This window comes from Pelophylax lessonae, assembly GCF_965119305.1.
Source record: "Pelophylax lessonae genome assembly, chromosome: 2".
NCBI lineage: Eukaryota > Metazoa > Chordata > Amphibia > Anura > Ranidae > Pelophylax > Pelophylax lessonae.
Genome location: NC_138769.1, coordinates 612,745,642 through 612,770,061, shown reverse-complemented (window position 1 = coordinate 612,770,061; position 24,420 = coordinate 612,745,642). Strand labels below are relative to the sequence as shown.

The 24,420-nt window shown below is 43.7% G+C and overlaps 1 protein-coding gene across 1 annotated transcript in view; it reads right to left on the bottom strand.

The window, feature by feature from the left end:
• The window catches only part of DDX10 (DEAD-box helicase 10), a 498,989-nt gene extending 479,229 nt beyond the window's left edge, over nucleotides 1–19,760 (bottom strand). The window contains exons 1-4 of the mRNA XM_082244266.1: nucleotides 19,497–19,760; nucleotides 14,508–14,568; nucleotides 6,592–6,722; nucleotides 2,589–2,747 (exon numbers count right to left, since the gene is read on the bottom strand). Coding sequence (XP_082100392.1) covers nucleotides 2,589–2,747; nucleotides 6,592–6,722; nucleotides 14,508–14,568; nucleotides 19,497–19,706 — 561 coding nt within the window. The 5' untranslated portion in view covers nucleotides 19,707–19,760. The remainder of the gene's footprint in view (nucleotides 1–2,588; nucleotides 2,748–6,591; nucleotides 6,723–14,507; nucleotides 14,569–19,496) is intronic.
• Nucleotides 19,761–24,420: the final 4,660 nt, after the last annotated feature.

The following is a 24,420-nucleotide window of genomic DNA, read 5'->3' as shown; positions in this document are numbered from 1 at the left end:
AAGAGTTTACTTCTCTTTAAGAAAAAAAAATCAATTCCCTTCTGGGTGATCAATGTACATTGCAAGGATTTTAACATTTTTTACACTTAGGGCTCTTTCACACGGGCGTTCCTTTTTTTTTGCCCGATCAGGTCCTTTTTTTTTTTTTTTGTAACGGACACGGATGACACTTGTGTCATCCGGTCCGTATGTCCGTTTTTCATCCCATCCGTTTGCGGATGAAAAACTGACATAATGCATGTCTATGTAAATACGGATGTCTGCGGATGACACCACTGACATCCGTTTTTGCTTCAGTTCCGTTTTTTGAAAGGAAGAAAAAATAGGGTTCTCCTCCGTTCAAAAAAACTGAACTGAACTGAACTGACAAAAAACGGATGTCAGAGGATGATCATCCGATGACATCCGTATTTACATAGAGATACATTATGTCCGTTTTTCATCCGCAAACGGATGGGATGAAAAACGGACATACGGAACGCCCGTGTGAAAGAGCCCTAAGTCTCTAACAGGATTTTCACCAATTGTTCATGTGAACCACAGCTGCTGTAGGAAGTCACTTAAAAAAGTGAGCCACAATTAAAAGAAACCAAAAATCACAGAGGAAAGGGCCAATTTGTACCATAAAATGTCCACAGTCATGGCTCCCGACTGGATGCAAGTAAAGGAACATTTATTAAAAACAAAGTTACTGAATCCATGGTGATAGTTACATCAGATACAGTATGGCAGACTGTCATATGGGTACCATTATGCTGCAGCTTGAATAGAAGAAAAGATTTCACATACAGGCATAGGGAGTGGATGGAAATGGATGGAGTTCCAATGGAAGGCCCCAGGGCATGGACAGTTCAAGCCAGCGCAGCACAACAGTAGTCAAGTTGTGGGAACTGGAAACCACTGGGAGGAATCCACAGGAGAATGTAGATGGACAGCAGGCTTGACTGGTTGCCATGACAAGGCATTTCCTGCTACAGAGCACTTTGTCAGAGCCAAACGCTCACACCTGGGAATGCACACTGCCTGTGAATAGATGCGAAAACCCCTGCGGGGTTACCACAATTCGCTGCAAGTAGGCAAACCCATTGAAAGCAATGGGAGGCTGCTGGCTACTGCAGCTAATTGCACCCACTTGCATGTAATCACTCATGCAGCGATCGCATGCAAGTGATCGCTGCTTAAAAGATTACCTGTGAGTGGGCTTGATTAGCTGCGAGAGCTGGAAGCCTCCCATGGCTGTCAATGGGGCTGTTCCCTTCTCACAGCTAATTGTGGGAACCCCCCCCCCCCCCCGCAAGGAATCTCATCTCATATAAATCCCAGGCAGGGTGCATTCGAAGGTGTGAATGCACCCTTAAAGCCTGCAATGGACGTATTCAAGAATTCTGTCCCAACATCAAAAGAACAAGTTCACCAAATGACTGACAGAAGGCGGTTTGATGGAGTGGAGTACTACAGCAAAATCTTGGTATAAAAGCTCAGAACTTTATATTTTTTACTCTAGCATAAACTTGTTCAACAAAAAGAAGTCGAAACAAGCCTAAAGATGGCCGTACACTAGTATATTTTCCAACAAGTGTTTGTATGAACATTCGTAAGAGTATTCTCACAGTACATTTAAATGGCATTTGAAAGTACTTAATTTTATTTGCCGTAAACATTCGATTGTGGAATAAATGTAACTTTCTGAACAAAAGCCACATTCAGTGTTTATTCAAACAAAAACTTCCATCCTGCTCCTTCAAATTTCCTCATCACTGCAGTTGAAAATGAATGACAAAACTGCCCCCTCTGACGATTAAAAATTACATTTGAATAAATGGTCCAGAAGTTAGTAAATTTTCAAACAGAATTCTTCTAGTGTATTGCCAGCTTTATTCTACATAGAGAGTAGAAAACAGAACATATACAAATTAAAAGAACACTCCTGATAAACAGGAATAATCATTTTCCCAGTATAAGAAATATATAACTATATGAAAAATGTTCATCATCTGAAGCTGCATTTCACAAGGCAAAAGAATAGTAGCCCCCAAAGTAGAAGCATATGAAATCCAAGGTTCCCAGATTTTAAATTTAGAAAATCCCCAATGTGTTTCCAGACAGCATCAATTTCATATTTATCTACATTAAAGCCCAGTTGAAGTTTAATATTAAATGCATTGTGCCCCAGCTGAATTAGTGCTAAAACTGTGCAATCATCAGGGAGCCTGCTTACAGAAGAGTGCTAGTTCTGACTCAGCACAGGACTGTCAGACTGCTACCAAAGAGACACAGAAGGCAGTTGTTCTCCGCAGCAGTGGGCGGTCTGTGGGAAGATATTTGTGCCGCCACTGGATCCAATTTAAACCCAAGTGTAAAACACCTACTGTAAGTGCTGTCATTTTTTTTACAATGTATGAAGGATGCTGGAGGTCTAGGTCCACATTAAGTACAACTATGTGTGTAAGGACAAGCCGAGGATGACTGCATAGGAAGTAAAAATGCAAGACAAGACATGGAATGACTGGCAAAAAATGGGCTTGTTATCAGAACACTATAACTGAATCAGCAGCACAACTTTCAGCATAACAACCAATCTCACACACCTTTCCTCCAATGATGAGCCCAGCAGAGAATTCATGGTTCCGGCCCACTTTTCGTAGAACCTCAAATGTCTGATAAGCCAACTCTCTGGTGGGAGAGATGATCAAGATGCCAAGCCCATCATCCGATGTCCACTGCTGCCGGTACAAACATTCCAGAGCCTGCAAGATACAGATGAGAAATGTGTTAAACTCTTTGCGCCAAGCGCTGGTGAACTAGGAACCCTTTTAGCACAGCGCTTCACTTTTTCCACATTTTCTTATCTAACAGCCTTATTCCAAAATGGATTCAATTCATTATTTTTCTCTACATTCTACAAACAATACCCCATAATGACAATGTTAAAGATGTTTATTTTTAATAAATTTGCAAAGATTTAAAAAAAAATCCCAAGTACATAAGTATTCACAGCCTTTGCGCAATACTTTGTTGAAGCACCTTTGGCACCAATTACAGCCTCAAGTATTTTTGAGTATGAGGCTACAAGCTTGGCACACCTATTTTTGGACAGTTTCTCCCATTCATCTTTGCAGGACCTCTCAAGCTCCATCAGGTTTGATGGGGAGCGTTGGTGCACAGCCATTTTCAGATCTCTCCAGAGATGTTCAATCGGGGTCAAGTCTGGGCTCTGGCTGGGCCACTCAAGGACATTCACAGAGTTGTCCCATAGCCACTCCTTTATGTTGGCTGTGCACTTAGGGTCGTTGACCTTTTGGAAGATGAACCTTCGCCCCAGTCCGAGGTCCAGAGTGCTCTGGAGCAGGTTTTCATCAAGGATGTCTCTGTACATTGCTGCATTCATCTTTCCCTCGATCCCGGTTCCTGCCGCTAAAAAACTGATGGGCAGGTGATGAGTAGTACCAGGACTGCTCAAGACATTCAGGTCAAAGAGTTAAATCTTTGTTTCATCAAATCAGAGAATTTTGTTTCTCATGGTCAGAGTCCTTCAGGTGCCTTTTGGTAAATTCCAGGTGGGCGGTCATGTGCCTTTTACCGAGGAGTGGCTTCCGTCTGGCCACTCTACCATACAGGCCTGATTGGTGGAGTGCTCCAGAGATGATTGTTCTTCTGGAAGGTTCTCCTCCCTCCACAGAGAAACGCTGGAGCTCTGTCGAGTTCTTGGTCACCTCCCTGACTAAGGCCCTTCTCCTTTGGTCGCTCAGTTTGGCCGAGCAGCCCGCTCTAGGAAGAGTCCTGGAGGTTCCGAACTACCATTTACGAATGATGGAGGTGCTGTGCTCATTGGGACCTTCAATGCTGCAGACATTTTTCTGTACCCTTCCCCAGATTGTTCTGGAAGTTTCTCCTCTCTGCACAGAGAAACGATGGAGCTCTGTCAGAGTGACCATCAGGTACTTGGTCTACTCCCTAACTAAGGCTCTTCTCCCATGATTATTCAGTTTGGCCAGGCACCACGCTCTAGGAAGAGTCCTGGTGGTTCCAAACTTCTTCCATTTATGGATGATGGAGGCCACTGTGCTCATTGGGACCTTCAGTGCTGCAGACATTTTTCTGTACTCTTCCCCAGTTTCTGGGTCTTGATACAATCCTGTCTTGGAGGTCTACAGACAATTACTTGAACTTCATGGCTTGGTTTGGGCTCTGAAATGCACTGTTAACTGTGGGACCTTATATATACACAGGTGTATGCCTTTCCAAATCATGTCCAATCAACTGAATTTACCACAGATGGACTCCAATCAAGTTGAAGAAACATTTCAAGAATGATCAGTGGAAACAGGCTGCGTCTGAGCTCAATTTAAATGTCACGGCAAAGGCTGTGAATACTTAAGTACATGTGATTTTTTCATTTTTTTATTTTTAATAAATTTGGAAATATTTCAAACAAACTTCTTTCACATTGTCATTATGGTGTATTGTTTGTAAAATTTTGAGGAAAATAATTTAATTCATTTTGGAATACTGCTGTAACATAACAAAATGTGGAAAAAGTGAGGCACTGTGAATACTTTCCGGATGCACGGTATATCAATATAATATGAAGATGATTCTTTATCTGTAATTTTTCATTGTAGGTTAGAATATGCTTAGCTGCAAAACAGTCAGTTCATATGAATCACAATTTGATAAACAAGACCCTGTCTGTGTTCCATTTGACCAACCAACCAGACTCAAATCTGGTCTGAAAAAACAGCTAATGAATGCAAGATTGAATCTTGTTGCTGAGTAAACAAAACACAAGGCTCCAATAAATCAGGCCCCGTTATCACACTAACCTTATCAGGAAGGCACTTGTATGTACCTTGTCATTTTACCAAACCTTTCACCTGGCCTCTCAGGGTACATATTCTGAAAAGCTCAACATGGCCAAAACAGAGACATTCTGTTGCATTGTGATACATCCAGGAAGAAAGACAAAGGCTTTACACTGGAGCAAAAAATGAGAAACTAAACAACTGAGCGCCCTACTTTGGAGGCTTTCCAGATGTACATGAGAAGCAAATTCAAAGCTGAATTTCAGGTATGGATATTTCTGCATGGTAACTTTGGTTCAGCTTGGACCAGTGTAAGTATCCATGCCTGCCAGATTCCCTGGGAGGCTGGAAATCCCTGTAGTAGGCACCGCTACTACAGTGATCTCCATTAGCTTCCTAGTCCTAAGCCAATCAGCTTCTGTGCTGCTTACTGAACACAGAAGGTCACTTACTTGGCATGGGAGACTTTCAGGAAACACTTTGCATTTTCTCAAAGCATTCTCTGATTGGGCAAGGTGTTGAGCATGACATTACCGCCACGCCTGCCCACTTCCTAGCCCAAATCTTGTGGGATAATATGTTTGAGCACTGTGTTGCAGAGTCCTCTCACAAGATTTGGGCTACTCAGCATTCCCAGGGATCTTTTCGGCAGAAGAATGAAATCATCTCCTGCACTAGTAGAAGAGAAGGTGAGTATATTAACCAGTTCCAGACCAACCACCGCATTTATCTACTGCGGCAGGGTGGCCTAACTGCGCAAAATCACATACGTGTATGTGATTTTGAGTAGGTGATGCAGGGGGCGCACGCCCTGCTGTAATTGGACACAGCGGGAGGCAATCAGCGGGACCCACCCATTGTTCAGAGTAATACCAGAATTGCGGTCTGCCCATGCAAACTAGGCAGACCATTGTTCTGTCAGAGTAAAAGAGAGATCTTGTGTTTCAGCTAAGCTGAAACACAGTTCTCTCTTTTTCTCCAGTGCATCCACTCCCCTCCCAGCCAGAAAGCACTCCCTAGGAGCACACTTAACCCCTTGATCGTCCCTTCCCTGCTAGTGTCATTTATACAGTAATAGTGCATTGTTTTAATGCTGATCACTGTATTGGTGTCATTGGTCTCCAAAAAGGGTCACTTAGTGTCAGATTTGTCTGCCGCAATGTTACAGTCCCGCTAAAAATGGCTGATCGCCGCCATTACTAATAAAAACAATTTAAAAATAAAAAGTCCATAAATGTATCTCATAGTTTGTAGACGCTATAACGCGCAAACCAACCAATATACACTTATTAGGATTTTTTTTACCAAAAATATGTAGCAGAATACATATTGGCCTAAATTGATAAAAAAATTATAATTTTTAAATTTTTTTATTGGATATGTTTTATAGCAGAAAGTAAACAATATTGTTTTTTTTTTTTTTCCAAAATCGTGGTTCTTTTTTTGTTTATAGCGCAAAAACAAAACCCCCAGAGGTGATCAAATACCACCAAAAGAAAGCTCTATTTGTGGGGAAAAAAAATTGATTTTCTTTGGGTACAGCGCAATTGTCAGGTCCAGCAACGCAGTGCCGTATCGCAAAAAATGGCCTGGTCAGGAGGGGGGGGGGGGGGGCAAACCTTTCCGGAGGTGAAGTGGTTAAATAACTTCCCCGCACAGGTACTTTTATACAGCATTTTAGGGATGGAAGAGAGGCACTTTAAATAAGCGCACCTTGCCAGTGAGGTGGAAGGTCAGCTTTAAAAAAGCAACAATAAAAAGCACATAAAGAAGCAGTAAAATAGCTTACAGGAATAAGAAAAGCCAGGGTTTTTCCAGACCCGGTTTTAGCAGCTCCAAGAACGTCCTTCCCTTGTAAGGCCAATCCGATCGTCTGTTTCTGGATCTCAGTAGGTAACCGGTATTGAGCCTCAACCAAACCTAAAGGGAGGGAACACAATACGTTTGTTCATTACTTTATAAAATGCTTACATCCTTTACGTAAACTATATCCCAGGCAACAAAACTGAACTGTCATAGTCGCCTTCCTCTGAGTTGTGAATGCTGCCAGAATATAAAGAGCTCTAGTTTCTGTAAGGCTGGGCTCACACATATGCGAATGGATGCCGGCTTCCCCGCATCCAATATGCATGACATTCGAGTGTGACCGGGTCTCAATAGAGCCAGTCACACCTGTACAGGGCGGCAGTGTCCGGATTGAAAATGGATCCTGGGCGTGTTCAGGCAAAAATTCAGGCCTGAATAGCACCTGAACCGGTGGACAGACACGCCACGAACCCGCGGCCGCACATATGTTAACCCGGCCTTAAAAGTCTCTGCTTGTCACATCACCAATCAGATAAAAAAAAGTTTTGCTGAAGGTTTAAAATCAAAATCTTTCATTTAAAATGCAAAAAACATTTTATAGCTATGTGAAAATTTTGCTTTAAAAACAACTTTCATTAAAATTCAGACATGGTTACACTTCCCAGTAACCGTATTATCAAGAATCTTCCAGATTGGCTTCTCCATCAAAAACCAAACCAGAAAGAGAACAAAAAGTCCCTCCCCCTCCCCCTCAGTTGTTGTAAGTAAAAAAATCTCCACCAATGTACATGAGGGGTTTTTTGTTTTATGTAAAAATGCAACAAACCCCATCACGTTAAACCAAAAACCTCTGGGTGGGAATATGAACGCTGTCCTGGAAGATTCTCGGAAATACCGTTAGGGTAAGTGTAACCATGGTCTTCCCAACTCCTCTTCTGGGACAGCTACCTGTGAGGATAAACAAGTAAACAAACCTTGGGGGGTCCTTCCAAAGGACAAGTTCTGGTTGGACATTTCCAAACTGTAGCACTTCCCGAAAGCATGGCCTGAGGACCAAGCCACAGTTTTGGAGACTTCTTCCTACAAAAGCACCGGCTTTCTTTTGTTCCCGATTTGGCCAGCGACCTAGAGTAACTGAATAAACTGAACGAGTAACTGAAGTGAATGAAGCTGCTCTGTAAATGCCCTGCAACCTTACGCAGTACAACAAACAAGGGGTTAAAGCAGGCAGTATTGTGTCGCTTTCTCACCATCTGCTTTAACCCCTTGGAGCCCGCAGAAGCATGCAGTTGCAGGGTGCTTGCAGAGTGGCCCCATTTATTTGAATGGGTCGAGTTTGGCAGGAGGTGGCACCCACCAAAAGCAACAAGGGGTTTAATGACTGCTGCGGTGTGTGTACACTTTTGGCTGCAGCCTCGGCAACTAAAGGGGGTAGGGATTGGAGGCGGTAAATCTGTGACTCAACGGCAGGGTTTTACTCCCCCAACTTTATGTGTGAACGAGCCCTAAGTGTGCTACTGCCGAATTCAAGGACTCACTCATAAGTGCAGCAGGCACTGCTGTTACTCTAAAAAGTAAGCCAAGTGTGTTTGACAGGTGGTGAGTGAGTGATTTGTTGCCTTCTCACCACCTGATTTAAACCCATGATTGCAGTGCAATGCACGCGATTGTAGCACAGTAGTATCGCAATTAGAGATTTAAATCAGGTGTGAGGAGTTGACACTGTGCCTGTAAGTCCCGTTCACACTAAGGCCTCACAGGTCGCCGTAGGCCGCCTTCCATAGGGAAGCTGCGGACCCGTTCTAATAGGAGCGACACAAGTCGCTCCGACTTAGAAAAAGGGTCCGGAGCTTCTTTGGGGCGACCCGGAGGCGACTGCCATAGACTTCAATGTTATGAAGTCCGTGGCGGCCGCTCCGAGGTCGTGGCGCGCTGCTCGCACCGCGACCTCGGAGGTCGCCCCCCCGAGTCGGATCGCCCCTATGTGAACGGGGCCTTAATCTTTGACTTCTCCCATGTTGTTCAGGTAGCCCCCCACCTTTTTAAGATTGCCTATCCCTGTTTTAGTGTATAGTTTCCTGGTATTCGCTCTACAGCTTGAGAAAGGTGTTAATAACACTTTCCCGAACATCCTCTTTTCTCAAGAATCCTTCTCTCAGCCTCCGAGCCATCAAGGGAAGAGTTAAGAATTGGAAGACCGATCCATGTCCGGCTATCAAAATTACTTCTGCTTGGTATCTGATGATTTTCCTGACCACTAGAAGTAGAAAAACTATTGGGGGACGCATACCCCAACTTGAAGCCCACCTTAAAGGCATTATAAATCTACCTACTTGCCTTTCACCTAAGATGTGCAATGACCATGTAGATTCATGGTGTCATTTGTTGGTCTGTACTGACGGTCTTTAGTAGAAAAAATCCTCACATTCAAGTGTCAGATGTTTGTTTCTTTGAATTATACAGCATGCCACATGGCACTGCACAGGTTAATGCATGACCTCTGTCTATAGGCTAAAGACACCTCCAGGGAAAAAAAAAAAAAAACAACAGTGCCTTGAAAAAGTATTCATACCCCTTGAAATTTACCACATTTTGTCATGTTACAACCAAAAACTTAAAATAATTTATTGTGATTTTATGCGATAGACCAACACAAAGTGGCACATAATTGTTTTTCAAAATCTTTTACAAATAATTATCTGAAAAGTGTTGCGTGCATTTGTGTTCACCCCCTTTACTCTGATACGCCTAACTAAAATCTAGTGGAACCAATCGCCTTCAGAAGTTCCCTAACTAGTAAATAGAGTCCACCTGTGTGTAATTTATTCTCAGTATAAATGCAGCTGTTCTGTGAAGCCCTCAGAGGTTTGTTAGAGAACCTTAGTGAACAAACAGCATCATAAAGGCCAAGGACCACACCAGACAGGTCAGGGATAATGCTGTGGAGAAGGTTAAAGCAGGGTGAGGTTATGAAAAGATATCCCAAGCTTTGAACATCTCACGTAGCACTTTTCAATCCATAACCTGAAAATGGAAAGAGTATGGCACAACTGCAAACCTACCAAGACATGGCTGTCCACCCAAAATGACAAGGAGAGAATTAATCAGAGAAGCAGCCAAGAGGCCCATGGTAACTCTGGAGGAGCTGTAGAGATCCACAGCTCAGGTGGGAGAATCTGTCCACAGGACAACTATTAGTCGTGCCCTCCACAAATCTGGCCTTAATGGAAGAGTGGCAAGAAAAAAGCCATTGTTGAAAGAAAGCCATAAGAAGTCCCATTTGCAGTTTGTGAGAAGCCATGTGGGGAACACAGCAAACATGTGGAAGAAGGTGCTTTGGTCAGATGAGACCAAAATTGAACTTTTTGGCCTAAAAAGCCAATAGCAATGTGGGGCAGAAAACTAACACTGCACATCACCCTGAACACAAAATCCCCACGGTGTAACATGGTGGTGGCAGCATCATGTTGTGGGGATGCTTATCTTCAGCAGGGACAGGAAAGCTGGTCAGAGTTGATGGGAAGATGGATGGTGCCTAATACAGAGCAATCTTAGAAGAATAATTGTTAGCGTCTGCAAAAGACTGGAGAAGGGGGCAGAGGTTCACCTTCCAGCAGGACAACGACCTAAACATTCAGGGCTACAATGCAATGGTCAGATCAAAGCATATTCCCGTGTTCGAATGGCCCAGTCAAAGCCCAGACCTAAATCCAATTGAGAATGTGGCAAGACTTGAAAATTGCTGTTCGCAGACGCACATCATCCAATCTGACTTAGCTTCAGATATTTTGCAAAGAAGAAAGGGCAAAAATGTCACTCTCTAGATGTGCGAAGCTGGTAGAGACATAATCCAAAAGACTTGCAGCTGTAATTGCAGTGAAAGGTGGTTCTACAAAGTATTGACTCAGAGGGGCTGAATACAAATGCATGCCACAATTTTCACATATTTCTTTGTAAAAAAAAAAAAGTTTGAAAACCATTTATCATTTTCCTTTCACTTCACAATTATGTACCACTTTGTGTTGGTCTATCGCATAAAATCCCAAAAAATACATTTATGTTTTTGGTTGTAACATGACAAACTGTGGAAAATGTCAAGGGGTGTGAATACTTTTTCAAAGCACTGTATATATCCCACAATCAGTGGGACTTCCAGTCTACTGCTTGTGAACATTAAATGAGATTAGATGTTATTGGATGCAAGGGAAAGCAATTAATAGACTTTACCATACTAGAAGAGATCGCTTTGTTTAATAAAACATTTGTGATGCACACAGAGAATTGGCAAGGCATGCCTAAGACTAAAAACGTGTTTGTTCCTCTGGTGAAATAGGGACAAGGAAGGTGAATCCATGGATGGACATAAGGGAATCAGTTAGCCATGACACTGCAAACTGCAGCCCCCTACATGCAAATCCACCATTACAAGATCAGCCAAACAAACCATAACTGAAAGAGTGCAACCCAAGCATTTCAGTTTGATGAAGCATCCCCTCACACATGGTCATTTGCTGTTATGTTGCAGGTGGCCTGGCCATCCACATCATACAAATGCATTACACTGTATTGCCCGTTCACATGCATCCCAGCAACCAATGATGCTCGACAGTCCCACCAACTGTTCCCTACTAAACCAATGATGTGTGACTTTGCAATCTACAGTGGGTACGGAAAGTATTCAGACCCCCTTAAATTTTTCACTCTTTGTAATATTGCAGCCATTTGCTAAAATCATTTAAGTTCATTCTTCTTCCTCATGAATGTACACATAGCACCCCATACTGACAGAAAAACACAGAATTGTTGACATTGTTGCAGATTTATTAAAAAAGAAAAACTGAAATATCACATGGTCCTAAGTATTCAGACCCTTTGCTCAGTATTTAGTAGAAGCCCCCTTTTGATCTAATACAGCCAGGAGTCTTTTTGGGAAAGATGCAACAAGTCTTTCACACCTGGATTTGGGGATCCTCTGCCATTCCTCCTTGCAGATCCTCTCCAGTTCTGTCAGGTTGGATGGTAAACGTTGGTGGACAGACATTTTTAGGTCTCTCCAGAGATGCTCAATTGGGTTTAAGTCAGGGCTCTGGCTGGGCCATTCAAGAACAGTCACGGAGTTGTTGTGAAGCCACTCCTTCATTATTTTAGCTGTGTGCTTAGGGTCATTGTCTTGTTGGAAGGTAAACCTTCGGCCCAGTCTGAGGTCCAGAGCACTCTGGAGAAGGTTTTTGTCCAGGATATCCCTGTACTTGGCCGCATTCATCTTTCCCTCGATTGCAACCAGTCATCCTGTCCCTGCAGCTGAAAAACACCCCCACAGTATGATGCTGCCACCACCATGCTTCACTGTTGGGACTGTATTGGACAGGTGATGAGCAGTGCCTGGTTTTCTCCACACATACCACTTAGAATTAAGGCCAAAAAGTTCTATTTTGGTCTCATCAGACCAGAGAATCTTATTTCTCACCATCTTGGAGTCCTTCTGGTGTTTTTTAGCAAACTCCATGCGGGCTTTCATGTGTCTTACACTGAGGAGAGGCTTCCGTCGGGCCACTCTGCCATAAAGCCCCGACTGGTGGAGGGCTGCAGTGATGGTTGACTTTCTACAACTTTCTCCCATCTCCTGACTGCATCTCTGGAGCTCAGCCACAGTGATCTTTGGGTTCTTCTTTACCTCTCTCACCAAGGCTCTTCTCCCCCGATAGCTCAGTTTGGCCGGACGGCCAGCTCTAGGAAGGGTTCTGGTCATCCCAAACATCTTCCATTTGAGGATTATGGAGGCCACTGTGCTCTTAGGAACCTTAAGTGCAGCAGAAATCTTTTTGTAACCTTGGCCAGATCTGTGCCTTGCCACAATTCTGTCTCTGAGCTCTTCAGGCAGTTCCTTTGACCTCATGATTCTCATTTGCTCTGACATGCATTGTGATCTGGAAGGTCTTATATAGACAGGTGTGTGGCTTTCCTAATCAAGTCCAATCAGTATAATCAAACACAGCTGGACTCAAATGAAGGTGTAGAACCATCTCAAGGATGATCAGAAGAAATGGAAAGCACCTGAGTTAAATATATGAGTGTCACAGCAAAGGGTCTGAATACTTAGGACCATGTGATATTTCAGTTTTTCTTTTTTAATAAATCTGCAACAATGTCAACAATTCTGTGTTTTTCTGTCAGTATGGGGTGCTATGTGTACATTCATGAGGAAGAAGAATGAACTTAAATGATTTTAGCAAATGGCTGCAATATAAAAAAGAGTGAAAAATTTAAGGGGGTCTGAATACTTTCCGTACCCACTGTATGTCCTAGCAAACAAAGCTGGAATATCGGGTGGTGAATTTAGCTGAACCTACCATGAATTGAAAAAGACAGAGGGGGTGTAACAGGGGAAATGATAGCCCCCCCCCTCCCCCTGAATACTTAGTGATGGTGCTGATCCTTAAGCTGGATACACACTATCCAACTTTTGTTGGTAGATTTCCTTCAGATTTACCTTTTCTATGTAGTGCAAGGGCCTTGCCAGATTGCATACAAATGAAAAGTGTTTAAGTCTGACCTCATATTATATGGTTTTGGTAAGTCTGAAGGAAAAAGTCTTCAGAAAATCTTATAGTGTGTATGGCCCATTAGGGAAGTGCTTAGTCCCAGAGAAAAGCTCTGAATCACCACTAACTAAATATCAATCTCCTTGCTAGATGTGGTGGGGAGGGAGTGTTGTCAGCTACGTATCTGAGGAATACCACCACCTAGGAAGATGGGACAGAGTGCGTCACGATTTGTCGCTAGGCGGACAGGAGCATCAAATAAAATATTTGAGGCGACATCTTCTTTAAAACATGTCTAAACCCACAAACAAAAATGCAATATATTGCAACTTACAAATTCTAAGTAGAGATAAACTGGGGGGGGGGGGGGGGGGGGGGGGAGTTCTCCGAACTCATCCCTAACTCCTTTGTGTTGCAATGAGCTGCAGGGAGTCCTTCAATCTTGGTGTGCTTTGATTATTCCAAATTTGTGCAGCAATTTATGGAGAAACATTGTAATAAAGACCAATGACTGCTACTCTCCATGGGCAGGGTGACTGGCCTTTTATCCGCACACCGACCCCTTAAAGTTTTCCTGAGGCAGCCTGTAGTGACGAGGGTCTGCTCGGTCCCTCTCACAGCTCTGCTCCGACTTTTTTCAGTACAGTGATCACTACTACTTTTACAATACAATATTTGGGTTTGCAAAGCATTAGGTACACACAAAGTGGACTTGTATCCTTTGTGGCTATTGAGCATATTTAAAGCTAAACTTTGGCATTTTTGTTAAAAAAAAAAAAAAAAAAGCCTTGTTTTGTATTTATAAAATGAATACAAACTCCAGAAAGAGCCCCTCATAATGGGAACAAATGTGAAATCCCGGGAACCCTCATTCATAGTCCCTAAGGCTACTTTCACACTGGTTCACATGAAAACTGCATGAAAACTGCATGAAAAATGACTATGCGTTAATGAAGCAGTTTTGCTTTGCTTTTGCAGCGTTTTTTAAAGAAACATATGACTCAAAATCCGCACCAAAAACGCTTAGCATTTGCATTTTTGATGTGGTTCCCATTCATTTCCATACGAAGGAGTGTTTTGGTGAGGTTTTTTTTTTTAACTCTCCAAACATGTTCCTTAAATACTGCAAGCAGGAATGTTTACACCACAACGGAAGCGCACCGCCCCCAGTGTTAACACACTCCTAGATTTGGAGTCTGGAGTCTGGAGTCTGGTTTGGAGACTCCAGCATCTTCAGAAAAAACTGAATGTCAGCTTTGGTTCAACTGTCAGAACTTAGCAGAGAGCAGAGCTCTTCTTTAAACTGAAAATGTACTTTATAGAGAACAGTTAGATACATAACAGCAGCTGTACTCACCACGAATAGTTTTTTTGGACAAGGGAAAGTCTGAGAATCTATTAATCTCACTGGTGTTTACCTAAAAGAAAATGAAAAACAAAAAATAAATTACACAATCAGAAAAGCTTCAGTGTTATCTTCTTTTAACACAAAGTCTTTGTTCAGACGGTAACTACATGTTAAAATTGGACAGCCGTGCAGTAGTGGCTGCATAGTCATAAATACACACTGACTGCGCTCAGGGCTGTACAGCAGCTCCTGCTGTCAAACTGACATGTGGCTGTGTCCGTACTGCAGCTGCATCCATCTCAATAGGCTGCCTGCCAGCTGGAGGCAAATGCAGACGCCACGAATGGGGGCGTGTGGACGTTGCGTCTGGTGCCGCTGACGCGTTTCGTCATCAAAAGCCGTCTTCTGGGCAAGGCAAACAAACAAGTCTCCAAGCGAGAGAGGAAAGGGAGTGATGTCCACTCTGCCCCCCTGTACGCGTTACGTCGGCGCTAAGGGCTGTGACTTCTTCAGCAAGGGGTCCATTTTGTGTTGGTCTACACCCCTTGCTGAAGAAGTCACAGCCCTTAGTGCCGATGTAACGTGTACAGGAGGGCGGAGCCATGCTGCGGACATCACTCCCTTTCCTCTCTCGCTTGAAGACTTGTTTGTTTGCCTTGCCTGACTCCATTGTGTGTATTGTGAGTACCCCTTTCTTCAAATAAATGTTTGCTGATTGATTTATAGACAGAGAGCACTAGATTGAGTTTGTTTTCTGTCCTCATATTCATCGGGTTTTATGGATTTATAGGCTTCATGATCCTGGACCCGCCTGAGATATCGTTTTGCTGGCTTCATATCACCCCTGCAGGGGACTGCTGTTTCTGACCCTGGGTGGCTCCTGGGTCAGATACTGAGGTGAGAGGCTTGTATATCTGGTGGCGGATCCTTATAATCACGGAGGTGTCTTTTGGAATGAATTGATCACAGCACTATTTGTTTTTACATGTGGACTTTATAATATTTACCCTAAGGGGCTTATCTAGCACTATCATCACTTATGTGGAATTTATGGACTTTTTTCACATTTTTTTTATATTGTTGAACCATATTATCACAAGTATTTATTTATGATTTAGTGCAACACATTTACTTTGGATTTGTTTGCTTTTTTGTGTAGTGGGATCACAATTTAGTGTTTGCAGCTTTATCACAGATTTATTTTTTGTACATTTATTGCGCTAATAGATCTTTACACTTTTAGATTTATAAATTCACCTATTTTCAGCTGGTCACATGATCTGGCTGCCGTGTCAGTCCATGGCAGCTGCAGGGCAGAGAGCGCCATCAAGTCTATGGGTGACATCACTGATCCAGGCTTTACCAGCTGCTGTTGAGCACTCACTCTTGCCTGCGACCACTACTGGCTGAAACAGGGGATCATGTGACCAGAGCAGGCTAAAAATATATAGGATATAAATATTAAAGTTCACTTCCTCAGGAGTCACATAGATATCAAGCCGATAAACAACATCTGAGGAGAGACCGAGTCATTAAAGCTTTAGATATTTAATGAAAATTAAAAAGCGTGCTCCAATAATGGAACATAGCAACAATATTCAGCTCCAATGGGAGCTTCCTTCACGATGAAAAAAATATGGTTTCTCTTTCGTTCATTGACGGACACAGCTTCGTATCTTCATTGGCCGTTGGGTTATGCTGCTCTTTCTAGGAGTTATCCTAGGAAGAAGATATGAAGTTGTGTCCGTCAATTAACAGAGAAAAGGATTTTACGGTAAGACAAAAATCCAGTTATTTGGAATGTGAAATATAAAGATGTATTAATTGTTTTATACATTATGATTTAAAAACTGTTTTTTTTTTTTTTCGGCGTGACTTTATTTGCAGAAATTCTATATACAGCACATTCATTTTTTAGCACAGATGTTGGGTGGGGGTGGGGGGTTAGGGGACAATTTGTAAGGCTAGTTAGGTTTAAGCTGGAATTTGGAGTTCACATGGATGGTAAAATGGGGTATGTGGTAGAGGTGCACCGAATGGAAATATTGGTGCAGAAACCGAAAATACAGGATGTGCTTAGCCAGAAATTACAGTTTTTAAAATAAACTATATATTTTTATATATAATTGCATTGTATTCAACTTTTTAATCACTTAACGACCGCCAACGACAGATATACTGCGGCAAGGCTGTCGCTCTGTGCCAGATCACATACCTAGTAAGTGATCTGACACTTCCGAGTCTGGGGTGCGCGCGCCGCCAGCGACTCGCTACCGCTGTCATTATACACAGGAGGAGCACAGTGGCGGACTCGATGTCCACCACCAGCACCTGCCAATTACACAGGACACAGGCAGAAGGATAATATGCCTATGTAAAAAAGGCAGATCGTCGTTCTGTCAGAAGACAAGACATTGATCCTGTGTTTCTGCAAAGCAGGAACACAGATCTTTGCCTTCTCCTAGTCAAAGCACCTCCCCCACATTTAGTAAGCACAACCTAGATACACAGTTAACCATTTGATCGCTCCTGATGTTAACCCCTTCTCAGCCAGTGTCATTAGTACAGTGACCGTGCATATTTTTTAACACTGGTCATTATATTAGTGTCACTGGTCCCCAAAGTGTCGGTTAGATGTTTGATACAATATCGCAGTCCCACTATAAGTCACTGATTGTCACCATTACAAAGGGAGAAAAAATATCCCATAGTTTGTAGACGCTATACCTTTTAAGCAAATCACTTTACTTTTATTGGGATTTTTTTTTACCAAATATATGTAGCAGGATACATATTAGCCTAAAGTGATTTTATAGCAGGACTGTGACATTGCGGACAAATCTGACACTCAAGCCTCGTACACACGTACCGATCGTCGGCCGAACGATCGGCTGTCTTTTGTCCAGGGCTGTTGTGTCTGTTGAAAACTGCAAAAGACTGCACACGAATTTTGTCAGCCAACAACAACCGACTGCAGAAGTGATGTCATGTGATGGTTAACTTTCCTTGTCTTTTTTCATTTCTGAGCATGCCCAGTCTTGCTAATCTGCTGTCTGTTGGCAGAAATCTGTACTGACTGGCGAACAATCGGCCATTCTGGTGTTAGCCAACAAAAATTTTAATGCTTGCACGACAGATTCTGTTCGGTCGAAAATGCGCTGTCGGCTGTCGGAAGCATCATACTAACAAGCCTACAATCGGCCGATCGGTCGTCGGCCGAATATTTACGGCCGACAATCGGTACGTGTGTACGGGGCTTAAGTGACACTTTTTGGGGACCAGTGCTAAATAATATGCACTGTTACTGTATAAATGACACTGGCAGAGAAGGGGTTAATACTGGGGGTGATCAAGGGGTTGGGTGTGCTCCTAAATTGTGCTTACTAACTGTGGGGTGGGGATCTGTGACAGGCACACAAAGATCAGTGTTTCAGCTTAGCTTATAAATACAATCTCACTGTGCCTGTCTGACAGGAAAGCCGCATGCCTTGTTTACATAGTCAGGCAGCTCTCCTGTCAGTTTCCCTAAAGATCGTGGGAGGCCGGCGGCGATCGCGCCCGCACCTCCTGTGGTCTGGCTTCTGCTGTGTCTCATCACAGCGGGAGCATGGCTCAGACGCAATTCTACGTGATTATGCACAGTAAATCTGCGTGGGGCGGTCGGCAAGCAATTAAAACGGTCAGGTTTTTTTTTAAGCGCAAAATAGAAAACCACAGAGGTGATCAAATACTACTAAAATAAATCTCTATTTGTGGGGAAAATAAAGGACCAACATTTTTTTTGGGTAGTGTTGCATGACTGCGCAATTGTCAGTTAATGTATTGCAAAAAATGGCCTGGTCATGAAGGGGTGTAAACTGGTTCATTATTATGAATTTAAATGAATATGAATTTATTGTCGCTCATTATTGGCACTTTTAGCGCAAGAAAAGCTCAAGAAAAATATATCCCTTTAAATTATATACGAGTCTTCACACTGGTCCGCTGCGCTAAAAGTGCATTGAAAACGCAGCAAGAATGCATCAATAACGCCCCCGTTAATTTTTTGAGTCACATGACCCATGAAAACCAAACCATAAGCACAGCAAAATCCTGGTAAAATCACCACCATTTTCACCAGGTATGTTTCGGCCACTGATATGTTTTAGCAGGCTGCTGAAAACAGGTCACAGGAATACAGAACAAACTGTGTTTCTGTGATCCACAGGAGACTTACAGCCAAACAAGCTTTGGCTCTACTTCTCCTTTAAGGTTAAAAAATAAATAAAAAAATTTCTCTTTACCTATCCCCCCCCCCCCCCATATCTCTAAATACTTACCTAACTCATCTTACCGCTCCGGCAGTGTCCCTGCTGCAGCACCCCTCCCCTCCTTCTGATCTCACAGTGGACAGCCATAGGTGAGGAGGGAGCGGGGGCATGGCTTAGCGGTGCTGCGTGTGTCTATGGATGCACATAGGCTGAATCAGGGGTTGACTCCTCAGCACAGGGCTTGCAGCGGGGGCACTCAGAGAAAGAAGGAACAGACAGTGCCAGCGGGCGACTTCCAAAGAGGAGGTAAAATACGGCTCTGTGCAATATCGTAGCACAGTACAGGTAAGTAGAACATTTTTTTTTATTTTAGTCACTCCAAAAAAAAGAAATAACTTATGTCAGGTTTTCTTGCAGGTTATCAACTAAATGAAAGCTGAATGTGGAGAACTCCTTTACTTGGAAGGGTCAGGGCAGATGGTGCCCCAGAAATAGTGGTGGTGAGGAGCCCCCTCCATCTCAGGGAAGGATGGCTCTGATGTAGGGTTGTCACCTCATCCCTTTATACCAGGACACATAATAATTACACAGGATCTGAGGCTGATATAATACATATAAGGCACCAAGGGAGCTTATTACCACCTAATCAGCCACAGATCCTGTGTAATTACTATGTGTCCTGGTATAAAGGGATGAGGTGACAACCCTAATCTGATGGGTGATGTGATGTATCCTGCGTACAGATTACCTCGCTGTAGCGCTGCACCAGGCGGCTGATGTTCTCCCTCTCTGTCTGCCATTCAGGCTTCTTGTTCTGCTTCCTGGTGATCTTACACTTCTCCTTCTTCTTGGTGTATTTCTTCTTCCACTTCTCGAAGTTCTTCACCGGGTCATTCCTATTATTAAACATCGGCTGCTGCTTCTTCTTCTCCTGCTGCTGGCTGCCCGGCTCCCCCATGCTGATCTCCCTGAGCTCCCTCTGTCTTCCTGTACACACAGACACATGGGCGAGGCGCAGGATGATGACGTCTTCACACTGCCTGATTACTACTACTGATCACGTGACAGGAGAAGACTGTGTGTGTGAAGAGAGCCCGCTGATCTCCCTGTTCTGTCAAGTTCTATGTATAATAATGGTGATGCAGAGGTGGCCAGCTTGTACACATCCAGAGGGATGCACAGTAGCAGCACTATCTTCCTGCTATGAGGTTCATTGCATAAACTTAGGCATCCCATTCAAAAAGAAGAGACTGGAAAACATCTCAATGGCTGAAAATGTCAATCCTGCTGCATTTTTGTGCAATGCACACTGAGAAGAAAGATGGTGTCAGTGACCACAGTAATAGCCCCCAGCATTGGTGTCAGTGACCACAATAATAACCCCCAGCATTGGTCTCGGTGACCACAATAATAGCCCCCAGCATTGGTCTCGGTGACCACAATAATAGCCCCCAGCATTGGTTTCAGTGACCACAATAATAGCCCCCAGTATTGGTCTCAGTGATCACAATAATAACCCCCAGCATTGGTCTCAGTGACCACAATAATAACCCCCAGCATTGGTTTCAGTGACCACAATAATAACCCCCAGTATTGGTCTCAGTGACCACAATAATAACCCCCAGCATTGGTCTCGGTGACCACAATAATAGCCCCCAGCATTGGTCTCGGTGACCACAATAATAGCCCCCAGCATTGGTTTCAGTGACCACAATAATAGCCCCCAGTATTGGTCTCAGTGATCACAATAATAACCCCCAGCATTGGTCTCAGTGACCACAATAATAACCCCCAGCATTGGTTTCAGTGACCACAATAATAACCCCCAGCATTGGTTTCAGTGACCACAATAATAACCCCCAGCATTGGTTTCAGTGACCACAATAATAACCCCCAGCATTGGTGTCAGTGACCACAATAATAACCCCCAGCATTGGTCTCATTGACCACAATAATAACCCCCAGCATTGGTTTCAGTGACCACAGTAATAGCCCCCAGCATTGGTCTCAGTGACCACAATAATAACCCCCAGCATTGGTCTCGGTGACCACAATAATAGCCCCCAGCATTGGTCTCGGTGACCACAATAATAGCCCCCAGCATTGGTTTCAGTGACCACAATAATAGCCCCCAGTATTGGTCTCAGTGATCACAATTATAACCCCCAGCATTGGTCTCAGTGACCACAATAATAACCCCCAGCATTGGTTTCAGTGACCACAATAATAACCCCCAGCATTGGTTTCAGTGACCACAATAATAACCCCCAGCATTGGTTTCAGTGACCACAATAATAACCCCCAGCATTGGTGTCAGTGACCACAATAATAACCCCCAGCATTGGTCTCATTGACCACAATAATAACCCCCAGCATTGGTTTCAGTGACCTCAATAATAGCCCCCAGTATTGGTCTCAGTGACCACAATAATAACCCCCAGCATTGGTCTCGGTGACCACAATAATAACCCCCAGCATTGGTTTCAGTGACCACAATAATAACCCCCAGTATTGGTCTCAGTGACCACAGTAATAGCCCCAAGCATTGGTGTCAGTGACCACAATAATAACCCCCAGCATTGGTCTCAGTGACCACAAAAATAGCCCCCAGTATTGGTGTCAGTGACCACAATAATAGCCCCCAGCATTGGTCTCAGTGACCACAGTAATAGCCCCCAGCATTGGTCTCAGTGACCACAGTAATAGCCCCCAGCATTGGTGTCAGTGACCACAATAATAACCCCCAGCATTGGTCTCAGTGACCACAATAATAGCCCCCAGTATTGGTGTCAGTGACCACAATAATAGCCCCCAGCATTGGTCTCAGTGACCACAGTAATAGCCCCCAGCATTGGTCTCAGTGACCACAGTAATAGCCCCCAGCATTGGTGTCAGTGACCACAATAATAGCCCCAGCATTGGTCTCAGTGACCACAATAATAACCCCCAGCATTGGTCTCAGTGACCCCAATAATAACCCCCAATATTGGTGTCAGTGACCACAATAATAACCCCCAGCATTGGTCTCAGTGACCACAGTAATAGCCCCCAGCATTGGTGTCAGTGACCACAATAATAACCCCCAGCATTGGTCTCAGTGACCACAATAATAGCCCCCAGTATTGGTGTCAGTGACCACAATAATAGCCCCCAGCATTGGTCTCAGTGACCACAGTAATAGCCCCCAGCATTGGTCTCAGTGACCACAGTAATAGCCCCCAGCATTGGTGTCAGTGACCACAATAATAGCCCCAGCATTGGTCTCAGTGACCACAATAATAACCCCCAGCATTGGTCTCAGTGATCACAATAATAGCCCCCAGCTTTGGTGTCAGTGATCACAATAATAGCCCCCAGCTTTGGTCTCAGTGATTACAATATTAGTCCTCAGCATTGGTCTCAGTGATCACAATAACACCCCCGCATTGGTCTCAGTGACCACAACAATAATCCCCAGCATTGGTCTCAGTGATCACTATAATAACCCCCAGCATTGGTCTCAGTGATCACACTAATAACCCCCACTTTTGGTGTCAGTGACCACAATAGTAACACCCAGCATCAGTGTCAGTGACAAAAATAGTAACCCCCAGCATCAGTGTCAGTCACCACAAAAATAACCCTCAGCACTGGTCTCAGTTATCACAATAATAATCCGCAGCATTAGTGCCAGTGACCATAATAATACCTCCAGCAGTGGTGTCATTGGCCACAATGATAACCCCCAGCAGTGGTGTCATTGACTACAATCATAACCCCCAGCATTTGTCTCAGAAAGTAAAATAATAACCCCCAGCATTGATGTCAGTGACCACAATAATAACCCCCAGAATCGTTGTCAGTGGCCACAAAAAATAACCCTCAGGATTGGTCTCAGTTATCACAGTATCATTCCACAGCATTGGTGCCAGTGACAACAAAAGTAATCCCCAGCAGTGGTCTAATTGACCACAATAATAACCACCAAAATTGATATCAATAGACTCAATAATGGCTCCAGCATTGGTTTCATTAACCACAATAAACCCAGCATTGGTGTCAGTGACCACAATAATAACCCCCCACATTGGTCTCAGTGAGTACAACAATAAACCAAGCATTGATGTCAGTGACCACAATAAGAACCCCCAGCATTTATGTCAGTGACCACAATAATAACCCCCAACATCGGTGTCAGTGACCACAATACTAACCCCCAACATTGGTGTCAGTGACCACAATAATAACCCCCAACATCGGTGTCAGTGACCACAATAACCCCCAACATCAGTGTCAGTGACCACAATAATAACCCCCAGCATTGGTCTCAGTGAGCACAACAATAACCCAAGCATTGATGTCAGTGACCACAATAAGAACCCCCCGCATTGATGTCAGTGACCAAAATAATAACCCCCAACATCGGTGTCAGTGACCACAATAATTCCCCTTTAAAATTGGTGTCAGTGACCACAATAATAACCCTCAGTGTCAGTGACCACAAAAATAACCCTTCGGGATTGGTCTCAGTTATCACAATATTATTCCGCAGCATTGGTGCCAGTGACCACAAAAAAAATCCCCAGCAGTGGTGTAATTGACCACAATAATAACCCCCCCCCCCCCACATTGGTCTTAGTGAGTACAGTAATACCCCCAGTATTGGTCTCAGTGAGCACAAAAATAACCCCAAGAATTGGTGTTAGTGACTACAACAAGAACCCCCAGCATTGGTGTCAGTGACCACAATAATAACCCCCACCATAGGTGTCAGTGACCACAATAATAACCCTCAGCATTGGTCTCATATATCACAATAATGATCAGCAGCAGTGGTGCCAGTGACTACAATAATAACCCCCAGCAGTGGTGTCATTGACCACAATAAGTACCCGCAGAATTGGTGTCAGTGGACTCAATAATAGCTCCAGCATTGGTGTCAGGGATCACACTAATAATCCCCAGCATTGGTTTCATTGACCACAATAAACCAAGCATTGGTGTCAGTGACCACAATAATAACCCCCTGCATTAGGCTTAGTGAGTACAATAATAACCCCCATTATTGGTGTCAGTGACCACAATAATAACCCCCCAGTATTGGTATCTGTGACCACAATAATAACCCCCAGCATTGGTGTCAGTGACCACAATAATAACCCCCAGCATTAGTGTCAGTAAGCACAAAAATAACCCCCAGCATTGGTGTCAATGGAATCAATAATAGCCCCAGCAATGGTGTTAGTGATCAAAATAATAACCCCCAACATTGGTGTCAGTGACCACAATAATAACCCCCAGCATTGGTGTCAGTGACCACAATAATAGTCCCCAGCATTGGTGTCAGTGACCACAATGATATTCCCCAGAATTGGTGCCAGTGGCCACAATAATAACCCCCAGCATTAGTGTCAGTGACCACAATGATATTCCCCAGAATTGGTGCCAGTGACCACAATAATAACCCCCAGCATTAGTGTCAGTGACCACAATAATAACCCCCAGCATTAGTGTCAGTGACCACAATAATAACCCCCAGGATTGGTGTCAGTGGATGCAAAAAGGCTGCAATATATTCAGTTAACATTCTGTTTTTGAAATAGCATTAGTGTCATTGTATACAATAATACCCCCAACATTGGTGTCAGTGACCACACTACTAACCCCTACTATTGGTGTCAGTGACCACAAAA